Below are 20367 nucleotides of genomic sequence, written 5' to 3'. Positions count from 1 at the left end.
TCGATGTTTGGTTCTAGTCCTCAGCCATTTTTAGGTGTGTTTGTAATTGTTTTTTGTTGAGATAAGGCAGCAAGCAGGTGCAGGCCTGGCCACTGTCATGGAGTAATTGTGCTTTTGATTGCACTGTGTGCAGTAATTGTGTGATTAGCATGCTGGGGTTTGTAAATAAGTTATCGGTGCCTTTACACAGCTGGCGTGAGGTTGTGCTGTTTGTTTGTAGGCCAGATTGATTAATGGCTGGCTGGAGTATGAATCGGCTTTTCTACACCCCTTTCTCTCCACCCCCCCCCCGGTGAAGCCACTTTGCCAGGGTGTCCTTCCAGCATGACTGTGTTACATATCCACCATTAGCATCGCTGCTGTTACCGTAGCCGCTGTAGCATTGTAGCGCTACTTCACTGGTCCGATCCGTTAGCCTTTGTAGCTGCAGCAATGGCCTGGTGAAAGGCATCATGTTACCTGTGTGGTCCGAGGCTCCATGCAGGCAGGCAGGCTGCCCTCTTCTTCCATGAGAGTCTGGTCTGTAATTATCACCCAGGCCACACATGTACGCAGAGACACACAGACACACACACATATACACAAACAGACCTGTACTCATATCTTTGTGGGGTCCGCTCATTAATTTCTATGGGAAAAATGCTAACGCTAACTGCGACAACCTTAACCCCCACCCAGCCCTAACCATAACCAAAAGTAACCAAACAAAATACAACAGTTTATGCATTTTTAGTTTTTTGATTGACCAAGAAACTGGTCTCCACAAGGTTTAAAAAACAGGTATTAATCATGGTGTGGGGACATTGTGTCCACACAAGGTAAGGTATACCTGGTCCATACACACTGACACAGACAGATCTACTGCTTCCCTCCATTTGCAGATCTACTGCTTCCATCTCTTTGCAGATCCACTGCTTCCCTACCTTTCTGGATCCACTGCTTCCCTCCATTTGCAGATCCACCGCTTCCCTCCATTTTCAGATCCACCGCTTCTTTTTAAAAATGTTACCTGCCTTTATTATGTTGTTGGGATTTTTTCCTGTTCCATTAAGAGTCTGTGCTTGAGGAAGTCACCAATTTTAACCGATGAAAAACCTGCCGGCTGCCTTTGGTCTGCTTTGGATCATGAAAGATGGCCGGGAAAGGGGTGGGGCTGTCTGTGCCGTGACTGCACCTAACCTTCCAGTCCCCCCCCCCCCCACCACATCCCTGATAGATCCTCCACGTTAGCCTCAGCCCTGCATGTCAGGCTCTGATCTGATCCTGAGACGGAGATGGGTAAAAGCAGCCTGGGAGTGACATGCTGTGCAGACATTCCCACTCTTTCTGTGTGGGGGGGCTCTTTCTCTGCGCCTCCCCATGTCTGTGAACTGAGCCACTCTGGGGCAGTGATAGATCTACGGAGTGCTGTGTTATTATCTGCAAAGAGGGTGTTGCAGGATATGGGACTGGTGATGTGCTATCTCTTTGTTTTTCTGCTTGGGGGGTAGGTCCTGTGTTGGGGTGTTGGGGTGCCTGTTATTGGTCACTATGGGCCAGATGGAGTGGCCAACTCGCTCCTGTACTTTAGGCTGCCAGACCCCCCCAATGCATTATTTCTTATTGGCCTTGCGGTTCTTGCCTCAGGTTGACCCCCCCCCCCCCCCCCAGAGAGACCTCACAGGCAGGTACGCATCTTCTTTATTCCTGTGGGAACTAGTAGGAAAGGAAAGTGAAATTCATTTTATTCTTTTATTCCTTCACCCCCCCCTTACAGTATGTACAAGACTGCCCTCTAAACAGACTGAGCAGCTGGACTTATAATAACGCTTATTACATCCTTGATAAATACCTCAACGTACACCAGTTGTATAAATGCTTGTAAACTGTATATAATAATGCTCATGTAGCTTTAATGAACCCCCCCCCATCCAGGGCTTTGTGGATGACTGTGGGAGGTTTCTGCTCCATGTCCTGTGGACCAGAGAGACACTCTCTCTGGAGACCTTGTGTCTTTGATGGTGGAGCAGGGGGCTGGGATCACCGCCGGCCTTGCCGCTAAGCTAGCATGTCCACAGCTTACTCGATTTCTCTCTTTCTCTGGCGTTCATGAAGTAGTGTGTGCTATCCTGAGGGCGAAGCAGCCGCAGCGAGTCGATAAGGAAGGGCAAGACCCGGCCCACCAAAAACAGCCAGAAGGTTTGTGTTTGTGAGTTATATATATTTTACATCCCCACAATATGATAAAAACCTGTTATTTTGACGTTTTGGGGATCATTTTAGTCAGTATCCTCAAGGGAAACCTTTGTAAAAATCAATCAAAAAACTAAAAATGACAAAAGGTTTGTATTTTGTGTGGTGACTTATGGTTAAGGTTAGAGCTGGGTAGGAGTTAAGGCTGTCATTGTAGGGATTGGAGTTTTTCCCATAGAAATGAATGTGTGGTCCCCACAAAGATATCAATGCGTGTGTGTGTGTGTGTGTGTTTACGTGTGTTTCTCACATGTACGATGGCTGAGGATGATTAGAGCCTAATGAGATAATGACTTTCACATGCCCCTGTTTGCCAGGGGCACATTGTAGACACCTTGTGAATGCGCCCTGCCCTCGCTGCGTAAGTGAGGGCAAGCAAAATTTGGGGTGTGTGGCCCATTTTTGGGGGAAAACTTAATCAAGACAGGAGTGAGGTCTCTCTCTTTCTCTCTCTCTGTCTTTCTCACACTGTCTTTCTCTCACACACTGTCTATCTCTCTCACACTGTCTATCTCTCTCACACTGTCTTGACTGAAACCGTGATTCTCTTGTTTTTCCTGTTTTTTTGTTCATGAACCCTAGAGCTGTGTTTGTTTCACATTTTTCCTTTGACGTCCTGACCAGTGACATTCTAATGTAAACCTAAAATAATTCTCAGACACTTTAGGCCACTAATTAAATAATACACGTTCAAAATGTCAAATAATATTTATAACTGCAACAAAGCTCAGAGATTTGTAAAGTATGTGACTGTTTGACAGTCTGTTGGTTGCGGGCTGAGGTTGCGATCACGTGATCCGGCTGCCTGAGGTCGAATGTAGGGAAGAGTTGGGATCCGGAAGACGGGATGCGGCCCTGAGCCGGATATCCGACAGCGGGAGGGGAATGACGTGCGGCGCGAGGCCCCGCTGCAGCATAGGTCTCTCACGCCCTGATCTGCTTTCCGTGCTCACGGCGAGCCCCTCGGGCCCCTCGGGCCCCTCAGCTTGTGGTCTTCTCTGTTTCTGCTGGCCTGCCCTCCCTTCTCGTAAGAAGAGGCAGTAGCTGTGGAAAAAACCATCAATGATCTCTATCCTTTCCTCGCTGAAAGTCATTTAATTGACATAGCAATTAATAATACTAATATCTATCTATCTATCTATCTATCTATCTATCTATCTATCTATCTATCTATCTATCTATCTATCTATCTATCTATCTATCTATCTATCTATCTATCTATCTATCTATCTATCTATCTATCTATCTATCTATCTATCTATCTATCTATCTATTCCGTGTCTGTCTCCCTGTCTGTTATCGCTGTAAGCGTATGCAGGTTTACCTGCTGACTAATGGCCAAGCTGTGGTCTCACTTTTCCACACCAAGCTTCTGCCTGCTCAGGCTCCACTCTGCTCCCGCTCTCCATCCTTCGGAGGATGAAACATTAAGAGGGTTACAGGGCAGATGTCACAGAAGCTCTGCTCTGGAACATTCTTTGCTGTTGTAATTACGCAGACAGGGCCGGTCGATTCCTACCACATGCTAATGGCACAAAATGGCATAGTTGGCAGTGGAGGTTTTTTTTTGATCGTCTGAGCCAGACGCCGTGAGGCTTTCGCTGTCGGCAGTGCGACTGAAGCTCGTTAGAGCTGATGGGAATGGCGATCTCATGCTGCTCACCATCATCTGCCATCGTCAGGCGGGTTTATCTGGAATTACTGACGTCTGTTCCGGGCCGGTGTGTGGCTCTGTGGGTCAGGATGCTGGGGTTGTGATCAGTAGGTTGTTGGTTCAAATCTTAGGGGTAGCAGAGCGATTTCACCCGTGGGCCCTTGAGCAAAGCTGTGTGACCCTGCTTCTCAAAATGTGCATTTCCTTGGGTAAATGAGTCTGCAGCATCAATAAAATGTGTATCTCCTGCTTGTCATTTGAGGTGGACTGGGGTTCCATCCCTTCCCCGACTCATTCTTATCTCTGTACAGAGCTGCCTTTTTGGTAGCAGCTTTTGGTTAAGAGTGGGAGCAGCTGTTAACTCTGACCTGCACACACTCATACACACACAAACAAACATGGGGAATCTGAATACTAGACCGCAAGGGAGTCCTGTTTACCTCTCTGGGTTGTTCATTGCTGTTATCTGCCCTGACAGATGGGGTCTCTATGGAGAGAGGGACTTGCTTATGATGCTGATGCTTATTGGGGACGTTTGGTGTAAGGGGCAGGAGGGCAGAGGAACCGGGGTGCCCCTTTATGCAACCCAAAATTATTCTGGAATCCTACCTTCCCAGATTCAGTTATTTCCTCATCCTCTGCCTTGCAGCCTTAAGTTTGCCCCGACCAGATCAATCAGGAACGGCAAAGAGAATCCAGCCGCAGTCCTTCCCTTTTAAAGAGTTGCTCTTTTAATATGCTGACTGGGTTCATCTCAATGTTTAAGCCGAGGACCACATAGGTGCAGCTGGCACGCTCTACAGGATGATGTTGTCTCACCCCAGGTGACGGCAGTGAATGTTCTGCTGGAATTTCTCAACCTGATGAGGAGTAAGAAAGACCTGACCGGTGTCAGCTAATGCCAAAGTTAGCTAATGGGCAAACTCTGCTCGCTTTGTAAGGCTGCATAATTTGTCAAGGTGTGGATATGGGATTTAACCTGACTCCCAGGAGCCTATGTAATGCAGCAAACGCATCTATAATGCACGCTGTCTGACTAATGGTAGTTTACCATTGTAACGGTCAGTGCACTCTAAGCGACATGAAAGATATCCTGAATGTCAGCGATGATGTAGCTGATGCAATCTGCATTCTGTGTGACCCTGTGACCTTCCCTCAGGTTGTGAGAGGCCCTTTCTCTGACCCCAGGCTGGCTTCACACCGCAGGAACGGTGCGACCGACTGGGCTGTTGCTGGCCGGTTTTTCTGTCGGTATTTTACTTCTGGAGATGGAACGCATTCGCCGTGTTGAAAAATGCTTCTTAGTGCATAGCTGAGGTCATCCGTTTTCTCGCCAGATTATCTAATATTAACTTTAATAACAACTTTGGATCAACATTTTGGAAAAGCGCACTGCGATGTTACTTTCCGCTGTTCAGGCAACTGAACAATCCATCTTTTTTTGATTTAGCACCGTAAGCAATAACATCGTTGTTGTTTGTTTGCGTACCGTGAAAGTCCTACATAAATCTTATTTTTTTCTTGCATCTTTCCCATTTGCTGCAAACAGCGGCAGCAAAAAGGCACACGGCAAATGCGCCAAAGGCGAGGATGTGTGCAGGGATTGTGTGAAAACACAAACGTTTACAAATGCAATATCGAGAAGTGATGTGAGGACGGGTAACCGAACAATGTGCCTCTTGTGACATCACAATTAGAGAACAATGTCTGTATTGTCTATCATCTAGGAATGCAAACCTCGTGAACTGCGTGTGTTTGTGTACGCTGTGTTGATTAGCATGTAGGAATGTCATGTTTGTTAACGGCCTGAAAGCCATTTTCATTACAGTGTGTTAATTACAGGAGAATTCCTTTTCGACTGAAACCAAAGAAAACTGCCTCGCATTTCTCAGGCCGTAGGCCTGCTGCTGGGCTTTTCTTAAAAGGACTGTGGTCCTCAAGTCAAAACCGTTAGTTTAGTTGGGTTTAGGTTGACAGGAATGTCCCCCTGTGTGATGTGATTATGTAGGGAGGTGTGTTGTTCAGTACGCTAGGGATCTGTGGCTATGTGTGGAAGGTTATTGGTTCAGATCCTGTGGGCCTTCAGCACCGGGCCCTTGAGCAAAGCCCTTAACCTGAACTGCACCAGGGACGCTGGATACAAACTGACTCTGCTCCCTGGTTCCAAACTTTGGGCAAAGGCTACTGCTAAATAAGTGTCAATCGCAGAGCGGTGGTAGTTTCATTTTTTTTTTCATTCCTTCTGTATGTAATGGAGCATCAGTAGCTTGGGGCAGTGTTGAAACTGGAAACACAGCCCCCCCTCCCCCCGCATCCCGCCCACCCCCGGCCACCTCAAAGGCCAGTGTTCTCGTGTCCATGTTGTTGGCAGCCAGTGTCGGAAGTCAGCATGTAGCTCACTTTCTTTGTGCTGACTGGAGGTGATGGAGCAGATCCAGCCTAACGCTGATATTGTGGTAGCAACCTGAGTCCGGAGTAATGAAGACGCTCGACTCGAATTCCCTTCGGAGAATACTCACTTCTTCAAATTGGTCTATAACAAAAAATATCTGTACAAAGCAGTTTCAGACTAAAGTTATGTCAGGTAAATTTTATTCACTATCAAGCCTGAGTCCCACATTTATGATACCCCTGATGCTTACCGTGCTGTCCCTGCTGCGTAATGGCAGACAGCCATACCGCTGCCTGTGACCCACTCTCTCTTTTTCTCTCTCGGGCCAGTACCTCACGCTCGATGGCAGAACAGTAAGGGAACAGGAAGTCAGAGGAACGTTTCAACTTTTTAATGTTTTTTTTTTTTTTTAATTCTCGGAAAGTTGTCTGATGTGTCAGCAGTTAGCCTTTAATCTTTTCCGATCTCCAAGGGAGAGACAAATGTGTGAAAGTCAAAGGTAGTTTTCTCTGTGACCCTAAACACTGGGGTCATCGGCCCTTAATGCCAAGTGTGCACACTGTGGTGACGTATATTGACGTAAGATGCAAAGTGCCAAGTGCGTAGGGACAAGAGATGGGACACACTTGTACACTTATACTGAAACTTCTTAGGAGACATGTTTGATTCTGATTAGCCAACAGAACGATAGCCAACAGCACCGCATTAGTCATCACTGATGCGGTGTGTTGGAGTCTATATACTTAGGCAAAGACCACTTCCATGCAGTATTTGCCAAAGTGCAGATAACGTACACATCAAGTGTGCTACAATTGGTTTTTTTGAGGAATGGGACACCCTTTACACTACCAGTCAAAAGTCCAGGGTGTGCCCGGCCTTATGCCCTGTGATAGGCTGGCATCCTGTCCAGGGTGTGCCCGGCCTTATGCCCTGTGATAGGCTGGCATCCCGTCCAGGGTGTGCCCGGCCTCGTACCCTGTGCTGCTGTGCTTACTGTGATCATATCCTGGTCTGTTTTTTAAGCACCATGCAACGTAACACACGGAGCGATTTCTGGCATCAGCTCAGTCTTAGTGTGAAATAAAGATTCACTCTGATTCCGCACAGACTGTCTGGGCATGAGTGACAGTTGAGTGACAGAAGGGTGACGTTTCAGCAGAAGGTTACCAGCTGCTTACTCAGGCGCCTGGGCCCTCTCACTCGAGCACATGCCTGAGATCGTGAGGCTCACGCCGGCTGCCGCTTTCTAATGTTTTTTCTTATTGCTTAAAAAAAGAGGGAAACTCCTGATTGACCTTTTAATATTCAAAGCGTTTGTTTACTGTCCTCTTCCCCTGCTGACTGTGTGAGCAGCAGACTGGGCCGTGATCCCTGTGCTCTATGCATGGACGTTAACCCTGCTGACCCCAAATCACACACGTCTCTGTCGACTCCTCTCTGCAGCAGCTGTGTTTTTAATAAGATGCTTATCTTTAACCCCATTCATGGAGACTTAATGCTGAGGATTCTTGTGATGCTTCTGGCTGAACACTACATTCAGCGCTTCAAGAACAACACCTGCAATCTGACTGTAGCTCTGTGGATTAGGAAGCTGTGCCCGTGTTCCAGAAGGTCATGAGATCAAATCCACTGGTTGATAGAGTACTCATATTACCATTGGGATCCTTGGACCTTTGGCTATTGAATGATAGAGTACTTACATCATCGTTGGGCCCCTGACCATTGGTTGATAGAATACTCACATCACCATTGGGCCCTTGGCCATTGGTTGATAGAGCACTCACATTACCATTGGGCCCTTGACCATTGGTTGATAGAATACTCAAATCACCATTGGGCCCTTGGCTATTGATTGATAGAGTACTCACATCACCATTGGGCCCTTGGCCATTGGTTAATAGAGTACTCACATCACCATTGGGCCCTTGGCTATTGATTGATAGAGTACTCACATCACCATTGGGCCCTTGGCCATTGGTTGATAGAGTACTCACATCACCATTGGGCCCTTGGCTATTGATTGATAGAGTACTCACATCACCATTGGGCCCTTGGTTAATAGAGTACTCACATCACCATTGGGCCCTTGGCCATTGGTTGATAGGGTACTCACATCACCTTTGGGCTCTTAAGCAAGACCCTTAACCTCAACTGTTTCAGGGAGGTTAGCTGACCCTCTTCCCAGACCCTTGCTCCTGTGCAAAGACTGAGAGGAGCCAGTGAGTTTAGTCCTCCTGATTTCAGCTTGCGGGGGATGGGTGGTATGTGCAGGTCCCTCCCAGGCTGGTGTTATCAATGCAAGGATGGTTGGAGTGTGTCAGAGAAGCTACCCCCCCCCCCCCCAAATTGAAGGTCGCTCGATGTTTTTCAAGTAAGGGGCACACAGTTAATTGCCTTTATTTTCTTACCAAAAAAAATACAAAAGAGTCTGTCAAGCTGGGTGTGAGTGATATAATGTTCTTTAAATACCCATTCAGAAGGATTGCTGGGGCCTGGTTGTGATGCAACAATGGTTGCTCAGCAACAAGGATGGCCACGCCTCCTTTTTTCCCCAACCCCCTGTCATTAAGCTGCATGTTTGCTTCAAAGGCAGTAAATGCCAGCTGCCTGTTCAGACACAGGGTGGAGTCCCATGGGGTAGAGCCTGCGATAGTGAGGTGCTGTCATTAATGCCTGCTCACCCACAATCCCTGATCAGAAAAGCTCTTGTGTCAGACGCAGGTGAGGATAAGCCTGGAAATCTTGCAATGGCAAAGTTGCCAGGACTCTGTCAGGTTACGACAGGTGAGGACAGCGGTGGAAGTATCTCGGCCCCTCCCCCAAAACCGTCCAATCAGAGCTTACAGTGCTGTAACCACCAAACAACTGTCTTCACCGGTGAAAACTACCATTGATGAGCGTGTGTGAATAAACTACAGGGGTTTATGCTTATGGACACGCCAGGGTCAGCACCAGCTACTAGGGGACGTATTTGACTGGTAAATCCAAGCCTCCCTTTTGTTTTTCTCATTTGACCGTTCTGTGTCCGCCATCGATCACTGACTCAAATCCAGAGGGTCACAGTAGGCTAGATGGGGCCCCCACGGGGCCAGCCGTACCAGTCCAGCATTAATGGGAATTTAATGGTGCCTGTTATCACCCCCCCCCCCCGCCTACCACCCATCTTCCCTCAGAAAGGCTCTGTTTTGGCACGGCGTAGTACACCAGACCGTGTGCTGGGAAGATCACTGAGGGAGGCTGGCTCTGGCGTCCCAGCCACCTCATGAACAGAGCAGGTTTCAGCACCAAGCTGACCCTTCCAGTAGAGGTGGGGGGGCTGCGGTGGAAGGGGGGGGGGGGGTTGCAGGGGGCATAGCAACATAGTTAGGGGTGTGAGAGGTGGAAAAATGGAGGTGATTACAGTTGCTGTCCATCTGTCTGTCTCTCTATCTGTCTGTCTCCCTCCCTGTCAGTCTCTCTGTCTCTATCTCTGTCTGTATCCCTCCAGTCCTCCCTGTCAGTCTGTTTCTCTGTCTGTCTGTCTCTCTCTTTCTATCTGCCTGTCTGCGTCTCTCTGGTTCTGTCTGTCTGTCTTCCTCCCTCTCAATCGGTCTCTCTGTATTTCTCTCTCTCTCTTTCTGTCTGCCTGTCTCTCTATCTCTGTTTCTGTCTGTGTCTCTCTGCCTGTCTGAATGCCTGTCTCTCTATTTATCTGCCTGCCTGTCTGTCTTTCTGTCTGACTATCTCCCTGTCTAGTTGCCTACCTGTCTGTCTGTCTCTCTTCTTTGCCAGTAATTACACAATGCCCCGCCCCCCCTTGACAGTCTGTGGGGGCCTCAGCCACCGAAGCGGCACCAGCTCCTGCATCCCTTTGTGTCCTGTGGGCGTAGCTGGAATCCGGCCCTAGATTCCTGTGGAGCCCGGCTGCATGGATGTGCGGCACTTTTGTCGGGACTCAGATGCCAGCTTTATGCCGGCGCTTGCGACAGCGAGTGGCTTGTGTGCGAGGCTTCTGCAGAAGGTGTTTCTTTCCCTTCGTGATTTACAGAATGACTCCAGGTCTGGCTGCCATGTTGACTTTTAAACAGAGCAGGACTACGGCGAGAATCTGACATCTAAATAGACCCCGGCGTGAACACTGTTCGCGCGACAAGCAGTTTGGGAGTGCCATGACCGCAGGACTCCATCTTGGAACACAAGCCCCATAAATTCACAGGTTCTCTTCTTTAGCGGCTGTGCTACACACTGTGATTCTCTTTAGTTTGATCCACCTACGCTCCATTGCTTCTAACACAGATGAGCATTCAGAGGGAACCTGGAGCCTGGCTGGGGGTGTGTGAGCTTCAAGTAGTGGGGGGGCCACAGTGCATGTTTTCGGCTTCCTGCTTGCCTCTGACCTCGTCGATCATGGTGTCTGGATTTGGGGATAAGAGAGACTACATTTGTCCATGACTGCAGCTCCCAAACATCCCAGTGTCCTCCCAGTGCTGAATCCAGGACTGGGCCGTGTGCTGTGAGGGTCTATATGGAGCAGATTTCAATTGCATGTTCAAGATGAGCTCCAGGTCGTCATCTCCTGCAGCTGAGATACATTGTCCTGCAAGCATTTGGTCTTTATTACAGTCATGAGTGCTGCGATAATGAGTCACAATAAACCCGAATAAATTTTTACACAGAGTGAGAAAGACATACTAAATATGTCTTGTTATTCATTACATTCTGGTTTATAATGATATGAAAATACTACACATTAATACAAATTAATACATAATTTTATTAAAAATGTTATTGATTTAATGGGCACAAGCAAATTATTCTGCAGACACCATACAGGCAATTTTGAGATCATATGTTAGCTTATCACTTATTGAAATATTTAAAACTAGTCAGAGAAATCATAGAGAAATTAGATTTCAAATAAGCTTTGGACACAAGACGAGCTCTCGTGTGTTTGTTGCTAAGAAGATTAACAGAAGATCAGTGGGCTTGCAGTTATGATGTCACAGTGTCAGGGTCCTGTGTATTTATCAGTACGTTTGTATCTTCATGGTGTAGGAGGTCCGGTGTTCGCGGTTGGGGGTAGTTTGTGACTCCGCAGGTTCAGCCTCTCTGGCTGTGATCAGAAGGTCGCCACCCACCATCCCTGGCCAGGGATCCTGTGCTTGGCCAAATAGCCACATCTGCATTGGGTCCTTAGGCAAGGACACCCTGAAAAATGCTCTAGGGGTGAGGGATGGTCAGCTGGTCCCGTGCTCAGCCCCCAAGATTCACTCTCACCCCTCTCTCTCTCTCTTTCTCTCTCTATCTCTCTCTCTCTCTCTCTCTCTCTCTCTCTCTCATATATATACACATATATGTGTGTGTTTGTCAATGGAGGGCATGATGAGATATGTGAAAAAATACTCATTCTCACAGTAATGCAAGTAAAGCATCATTTACATTTAATGTACTTTTTAAATCTGTTTCCACTATATTTACTTTGTTTGCACTGTCTGTACTGTCTTTGCATCTTGTCTGTTTGGCACTATAATATGTATGTTCTTCTGTGTACTATGTTCTTGCTGCTGTACAGTATGCACCAGAATTTCCCTCTTGGCTCAATAAAGTCCACGTTAGTCTTCATTTCTTTTGTAACCCTTGCATTTGGTCACAATGCTGCCAGCACGAGACGTCCTGGCCGAGGGTCAGGGCTTCCGGGCTCCGTGGAAAACGAGCTTGTCTCATGATATCTTCAGGCCTGGATGATTGCGAAATGTGGGAGCAATGGGTGGGATAAGCATGAGAAATTAGAGTGAGGATGAGCCACAGGACATCGTTCCGGCAAGTTCAGCTGGGAGATCGACTACAGTGCTGAACGTCCGCGAGATTTTTTAGCTCGAATTTGGCCAGTATCTGCAATGTATGGATCTAACTAAAGCACGGTCATTAAGCTGGTGGATACAGTGACCTGCCTGTGCTTTTATGTATCCTATGCATGCTCTTGTTCATCTGTAAGAGTAATGGCTTCTCCATGTCCTCCAGGAATAGGGAGAAGAGGAGGCCAGGCAGCCATGGGGAAGAGCCAGGACTAGGATAAACAAGGGAGTGACGGAGGAGGAGGGGGAACAAGGTACATTGGCAAAGAGTGCCGCAGAAGGTGACTGGATGAAAGCCCCCCCACCCCCAGTGAGATGGCCTCCAACTTCAACGACATCGTCAAGCAAGGCTACGTGCGGATGAGGAGCCGCAAACTGGGGGTGAGTGTGCCTCTGTGGGGTTTTGCCCTAGGCAAGATTTTAGTGCTGGGGGTGAAGTTTTCTTGGGGTTGGGAACAGGGAGGGGGTAGCATCGATGATAATGTAAGTCAGCACCTCCTCAAAAGATGATGTCCTAGGCAGCCGTCCATGTTGCCTAATGGGTTGACCTACACTGCATGCGGCACCGGCATAAACCTCTGGTACTTAGGTGGGTAGGGCGTTCTTCACAGTGGATTCTGGGGTTGTCCGAGGTGTGTTCTTGCTCCGACTCTGTTCAGTGCTTGGATGCAAAGGTGTTTGGCAGAGTCGTGGGGTCCAGTGGCTGTAGAGCGTCTGTTGGTGACAAAAGTTTTACTGATCTTGACTTTGCTGATGATACTGTGACCTTCTCAGAGTCAATGGAGGCTCTGATCAGGACTCTTGAGAGACTGAGCGAGGAGTCTGAGTGCCTGGGCTTGCGAGTGTCCTGGATCAAATCCAAGATCCAGGCCGTTAATGACCTCTTGGGCACAGCCATAAACAGTGTGTCTGTCTGCAGAAAGAATGTCAACCGCATTGAAAGGTTCACTTACTTAGGCAGCGACATTCATGGCTCTGGTGACTTTTCCTATGAAGTCAGTAGACGGATTGGGAGAGCATGGGGGGTCATGAGGTCACTGGAAAGGGGTGTTTGGCGCTCTGAAAGGTCCAAATCTTTAGAGTCCTGGTACTCCCTGTCTTGCTGTATGGCTGTGAGACATGGATGCTATCTAGTGACCTGAGACAAACACTGAACTCCTTCGGTACTGAGTCTCTTCGCAGAATGCTTGGGTACGGTTGGTTTGACTTTGTGTCGATCGAGCAGTTGCTCAGGGAGTCCCAAGTGAGGCACATTGCCTGCACTGTGAGGGAGTGTCAGTTACGGCACTACAAACATGTGGTGTAATTCCCTGAGGGTAATTCGGCTCACAGGATCCTCATTGCTGAGGACCTGAGCAGCTGGACCAGGCCAAAGGGACGCCCACATGGCACCTGGCTGCGGCAGACAGACGGCCATTTCCGGACGGTGGGACTGCACTGCGTGTCAGTCTGGGGACTCACCGACTGGAATCTTGAAGTGTTTCATCTGTGGTGTGCACGACAATGTGCTATATCAGTACATGCTCCCCCACCTGACCGGACCTGTAGGGAGCTGTGTGGGGGCAGGGCATTATGTTGCAGGTTCAGGATGTTTAGGGTTGTGTGTGTTTTGACTTTCTTGTGGTATTTCATGCAATGTAGAGCAGAGTGATATGTCCATAAAGGTGGGAAACTCCTGTGATATGAATCCTAGATTGACTGGTGTCTACTGGGCCTGGATTGGCCACTTGATGGATTAGCCACTTGTTTGATTGGCCACTTGCTGGTTTAACCTCTTCCTGGATTGGCCTTTTGCTTGATTGTAGGACAGCCGCAATTAGTCGACATAGCCCATGACGTCGATGCTGAAAATACGTCGACATCGATTTTTTAAAATGGTGCACTGTTCTGTAAAATTATTGTAAGAAAATGTTTTGTAAGGCTTTTTTTATTTCTAAAACAGTTCTGTTTATTAAAACAAATGTTGCCTTTAATATCACTGCATAATTATGGAAGTATTTCAAATTGTCACAAAACAAAAAGGTGGATGTGCAAAGTTTCAATGGCATACCACAGAGGCACTAGTGCTACGCACGAGCATCTGAAGTGGAAACGCACAGCGCTTCTCTGGATGATGGACCACCAGAATAGGTAAAACGTAGTTGTCTAGGCCTGCTTGTTAAATTACTATTAGTAGTGAGAGCTTTCTAATGAGTTTTGTCTTTGTAGCTGCTAAATACATTCATATTACTAAAACCATATACTGTAGTTGTCTGCCTGCTATCTGAGAATTTTCATTGAATAAGTGTTTTTGAAAATGTTTAGGCTAAAATTTTGGCTTATTCTACATTGATTGATGGTGCCAGTGTGTGTACGTTCATGGACGTTGGACTTGTTGGGACCAGTGTTATTGTGGTAAACTAAAACTGAAACAGAATGCACATTTAATAAAATAAAAACTTGTGAACTGAAATAAAAATGAAAACTAAATTTACCAAAGAAATTTGCCGGACTTTAAACTGTTAAAAGTAGGCCTACCGCTATCCACCAGTGTCTTTTTACCTTGTTTAACCACAATATCTCCTCTTTCAAAATATGTGGCTGTTGAATTGTTCCTTTGTTCACTGTGACTTCAGTACTTACGCTTCCATGGTGACCCAAAATAGTCACATGTGGCACGCTCTGCTAATCAAATTTAATAAACATAAGAATATACTGAATTTATACAGATTACTAACTTTTTGGGTGTCCCAATATATGTCTCATTAATATTTTAGACATACTACTAATCTGCATATCACATTGTGGGTGAAAATAGTGTCAGTATAGTTCCGAAAATCCGATGTCCATTATCTAGAGTGGCATGCAGTTTGTTCCTGTCAAAATAAAATTAACTTAAATGTAGATCAGTTTTATTTTCTAGAGGAAAACTAGTTATAAATAGTTGATAGAAAAATAGTTGTTAGTGGTAGCCCTAGTTGATTAGCCTCTTGCTGGATTGGCCTCTCGCTGGATTGGCTATTTGCTGGACTGGCCTCTCGCTGGATTGGCTATTTGCTGGACTGCCCTCTTGCTGGACCCGGCTATTTGCTGGACTGGCCTCTTGCTGGATTGGCTATTTCCTTGATTGGGTGTTCGCTGGATTGACCACTTGCTGGACTGGTCATTTGCTGGATTGGCTATTTGCTGGATTAGCCCCTTGCTGGATTGGCCATTTGCTGGATTGGCCATTTTCTGGATTGGCCTCTTGCTGGACTGGCCATTTGCGGAATTGGCCTCTTGCTGGATTGGCCATTTGCTGGATTGACCTCTTGCTGGATTGGCCATTTGCTGGATTGACCTCTTGCTGAATTGGAGTGCAGCTAAAGTCATTCTTGACTCAAGTTCATGACCCAATAAAGTTCTTTCATTCATAAACTTTCACTTGTTAATAGTTTCTCAGCCGTAAAAATCTACAGCTATTCCAGGCTTTATTTAATTACAGGATTTAGTTAATTCAAAAAGGGGGGTTGCCTAAGGGAGATTTAGCTCAATATGTCAGAATTTCATTCCACTAATAAAACCTTAGCTTGCAGCTAATCATGGTGATGCTATTAACACATTAAAGGAATACAGTAACTCATAAATTAGATAGTAATTGATAATCCAGCTTTCCGAATTATCAATTAGGCAATTCATATATTAGCAAAATAATGTATAAAACCAGTCTATTAAGGGATTCAAGGGATTTAAGGGCTTTATTTGTCACATGCAAGGTACTCAAGCAGAACAGTAAACAAAATATGTTTATGTGTGTTACACTTATACTCATTATTTTTGTTCCAGTCTCTGTATGGACACATGCAGTGAATGTGTGCATGCGTGTGTGTGTGTGTGTGTGTGTGTGTGTGTGCATGTCTTTCTCAATGAGCAGTGGTCCATTTAGCCTGGGATTGACTTCATGCTATCACTGGTGCGTGTTTGACAGATGATTCACTAACGGCGGAGAGTATGAACATGTCACGGTAATGGACTGCAGGCTGCCGTCGGCTTGCTCAGAGTTCCCTTACGAGACGGGGGTAGATCTCACAGTTGCAGCTTTGCTGGGCGTGAGGGACCCGCCGCTGAGCAGGCTGTAGGGGAGCATGACGAAGTCGACTCAGTCTGTCGTCATAGAGGTCTAAGCAGGAACAAAGGGCTTGTGTGCTTATCCGTTGCATAATAATCACCAAGGAGAAGCGGTAAGACTGTGTGCTCATGGAATTATTTTCCTGGCTTAATGGGCTCCTAGTGGATGCCATTTCAGTTTTTATACCTCTGAACATGTCCTTAGTGGGGTGCCTTGTCTCAGGATGGCTTGTTTTAGGCTGTCAGTATCTGGGGAAGTAAGGAGCATTTCTGACAGCTACCCAGTACTATTGCTTTCTGCTGGGCCTGGCAAGGGAGCAGGTCTGAGACACTCCTGGGTTCTGATAGCCGAGTCTGGTACATGACCCTAAACCTGCTTTTGTTTTCGCTCTCAGCTGCTGCTGACATGCAGACAATTGGACCGTTGGACTATCGCGCTGTGTATATAAACCCTTGTGTCCAGCCCCTCTGTTTTGTAACGTGCAGCTTTTCATTTACACTTACTATTACGGTAAATCCTCGGATTGCGAGCATAATTCGTTCTGGAAACGTGCTTCTACTCCAAAGCACTCATATATCAAAGTCAATTTTCCCATTAGAAATAATGGAAACTCAGACGATTCGTTCCACAACCCAAAAATATTCATATAAAAATTATTAATACAAAATATAAAGTAAAAAAAAATGAATAAAATAAAATTAACCTGCACTTTACTTTTGAAAAGAATCGTGGATGGTGTGAGGGAGACTAGAGAGAGGAGAAGAGGAGGGTTATTTTGTAGGACGACTTTCACTATAACTAATGGAATCACTGGTATCTGTTAGCTCACTGGAATCATTTTCTTTTTGTGCGACTTTAACAAGGAACCTATCCAGTGACAGCTGCTTTTGCCTCCTTTTCGATTTTGCGGAAACGTGGACATTGCTTTCATTAAACAGTCGTTAAACAGATTCATCGCTGCACTGCTACACCCATATTCGGGTGGTGCTTTTCTACAAAATTTTGACTATACGAGTGAGGCACACTGACTGAGGCTGAGCATGGGAGATGACTACCCGTAATCCTGCAGCAAGAGAAAGAGAGAAGAACCATTGGCTCAGTTGTGATCACGTGATGCTCGGCAGCCAAAGCATTTACGTAATGCTCGTATTGCAAGACCTTGCTCGTCAATCAAGTTAAAATTTATTTAAAAAATTTGCTCACAAACCAAGTTACTCATAATCCGAGGTTTGACTGTATTTTGCAGATGCTTTCATCTCAAGCGACGTACAAGTGAGGCGAATAGTACATTACAAACATTGGGCTGTCAAGGAATCGGCTAAGCATAAGTACCGCTAGGCTGAGCTTCCAATGAATGCCCAGATACAAGTGTTTCACACGCCAAGTCCTGTGATCCTCCCCCTGTCACTTCCTGTCTGTATGCTGCACCCTGATGCTGAAGGAACATCATTTTGTGTCACTGTATACCCGTGTATCGAGGTATGACGGTAAAGCCAACTTGACTTGACTAGGCCCATTTCCGTTAGGCCTTGAGTGTCAGGTACACACGCCTTCCTTTTCTCTGCTCAGCATGTTACGCAGTCCTAAAGATTGCCAATCATTCTGCCTTTTTACAGTTTAGAGCAAGTCGCTTGACTTCCTTGCCCCACCTGCAGTGCATGCTGGGTACTCTGAGCGTTGAGTTCCTCCCCATCTTGGTGACGTTGTAACACTGTTCTGAGATCTGTCCTTCACAAGCCGTCGCTGTCTGATTCTGTACGGCTCCGCCTGTTGTCTGTCGTCGATACTTCTTTACTGGGTTGGGTCGTGCCATGTTTTGGAATAGCCCATATTGTCTTCCCCAGCACTTTCACCTCTTATTGGCTGAGGATGCCCTGTATAGAAATAATGACACAAATTAGTAAACAGCTAAAAAAAGATCTATTGATAGAAACCAGCACAGGGAGGGTAATAATATATTAACACATGGAGCCAGTCACCCCAGAAAGGAGGATGGAATCATATTGTACTTCGCTACTGTTCCAGCGGGACTGTAGGTTTATCGAGCAGCTGTACGTGAGAAGCAGCCCAAAGAGGTGTCTCTGTTCGCTGGGACTAATCTGACATTCTTGCTTGCCCGGCAGACACCTTCAGCAAAATACACATGTGTGAGATGTTCCGTTCTTTTTCAGGTGGGCATATTTACATTTAATTAGCAGACACTTTCATCAAAAAAAAAAAAAATCCAGCAACCTTCCAAGCACAGAGACAGTATCATATCTTGCTGATCCGCACCCTGCCCTTTGATAGGTGAGGTTTTCAGAGATTGGGGTGCGTTTCCACATCCTCCCCATGTCTGCGGCCTCTTCATGCATGTGTGTTTGTGCAAGCGTCTCGGGGATGTGATCGTCCGACCGAACTAAAAGAATCTTCCAGCCTGATTTCAGGGCCTCGTTGCAGTGGGTAACCACAGAAGTGTAATTAGCGCTCGACCCAACCATGCCTCCCTATCAGGGTCCCTTGCCCCGCCTGGCGTAGCCCCTGGGCCTCCCCATCACAGCTGGCATGTCTGTTGTCCAGAGAAAAAAAGCCAGCAGCTGTCTGCACCCAGCAGACTTTGTGGGCTGTAGCTTGTTTTGGCACCTCTTCATTGTAAGTGCAGACTATGGGTTTGAATGCGGCACCACATCTTTGCTCTACATTATATTTGTAAAATAGCCATTTATACATGGTGCAGCATTAAAAAATGGCCGCCATAACAATCTGTTACTTGTCAGGTATTCTATTTCACACAGGTGGTGCATTAGGCCTGTTCTTCTAGACTACTACAATCTGTCAGTGGTCACCAGGGGGCGGTGTGTGACTTTAGGCTACGGTGTCAATTTTTTTCTGTCCAACCCATTGGATTGGTTAAATGTTTAAAAGCTGATGAGAGGAGGGAAATAGTTGCGCTTTGCCTCGGGGTGCTGTGTGGCATGCTGCTTGGTGCCCTTGCTGGGTGAGGCTCTCTCTTTAGGTTGTTCTTTAGGTAAGACAAGGCAGCCTAACAGGCCGCAGCCAAAAGGCTGGCAGGTAAATCCCTATCAAGCCTGCAGGTCTACCCTGCCCTGCCCCCTCTCTCCAGGGCTCTTGGTGACGGATGAGGGGGACACAAAGTGGAGGGGGTGTATACATGAACGTCAAGCTCCATGACTATCACCATCCATTGACACGTATCTGACTGCAGGGCAGAATAGCCTGCAGCGTCCCCCGCCCTGCAGGAATGACCTCTGCAAAGGGGCAGGAGACGCAGCCTGTGAAGGTCACCCTACTTGTAAACACCTTTAGCAAACACCAGTCTGTCAAGATGATGCTTTCCATGAACAGCCTGTGAAATTCTCCCGCTGTACCGGTCCGTCCGGCAGTAAGAATGGAATTCTTCCACTTAGTAAGAAATAATCCCTCATAGTGTTTAACTTAGATTAACCTCAAATCATTGGTTGTTTAACTGAGCAGGTATCTGGCTCACAGAATGGCCTTTTGCCATCTCTGCTATATTTTTAATAAATTCATCTCTGTTTTTATTTTTCCCTGACCACGGTGAATGGTTGGAAGTTGGATGGATGGATGTACATAAATTACAGGTTGCATAAATTCTGCTCTACGTAGATTTCCACTACAGATTAAAGACGTGTTTCTTGGTAACATGTGTTCCCACCTCTAGGCTCTAACAGTTGCCAGAGGTCTCTCTGTAGAAGGTATTAAAGAATCATGTGACCTTTTAAAAGGATTTTGATTGGCTTATTTTCCCCTCCAGGGTCTTTTGAACAACTTTTGCCAGAGAAAGTAAAACTTTGATTTCTGACAGTCAACATCAGAGGAGTTGCAATTAATCCTTGGCAGTTAATGACTTCATCTTTTAATTTAAGTATTTTTAATGGACATAATGACAGGACAGTAATGAAGGCCTTAAATAGTTTGTCAAGGTGTGAAGGCTGGATATGAAACCATGGCATTAATCTCGGTGATGTCTTTGTGACAGTGCAATCTCTCTCTCTCTCTTTCTCTCACTCTCTCCCTTTCTCTCACTCTCTCTTTTTCATATCGAAACACATTTTAGTTTCCGTTGCCTGGGCCTCTGCTGTTGACACCCTAATCCAGGAAAATAAACATAACATAATCTGAAACATAATTTTAAATAGGAATAATA

The 20367-nt window shown here is 46.4% G+C and overlaps 1 protein-coding gene across 7 annotated transcripts in view; it reads left to right on the top strand.

Annotated features, from left to right (window-relative positions):
* The window catches only part of LOC125751476 (docking protein 4-like), a 74644-nt gene that overhangs the window by 43102 nt on the left and 11175 nt on the right, over window positions 1-20367 (top strand). For 6 of the 7 annotated variants that reach the window (XM_049030337.1, XM_049030338.1, XM_049030336.1 and 3 more), the window contains one exon: window positions 12279-12493. In XM_049030337.1, coding sequence (XP_048886294.1) covers window positions 12428-12493 — 66 coding nt within the window. In that variant the 5' untranslated portion in view covers window positions 12279-12427. Of the gene's footprint in view, window positions 1-2094; window positions 2179-12278; window positions 12494-20367 lie in introns of all 7 variants that reach the window. The other variant, XM_049030342.1, reaches the window with a different exon arrangement.

Source organism: Brienomyrus brachyistius, chromosome 11 (assembly GCF_023856365.1).
Source record: "Brienomyrus brachyistius isolate T26 chromosome 11, BBRACH_0.4, whole genome shotgun sequence".
NCBI classification, from domain to species: domain Eukaryota; kingdom Metazoa; phylum Chordata; class Actinopteri; order Osteoglossiformes; family Mormyridae; genus Brienomyrus; species Brienomyrus brachyistius.
This window is presented reverse-complemented; position numbering and strand designations above follow the sequence as displayed.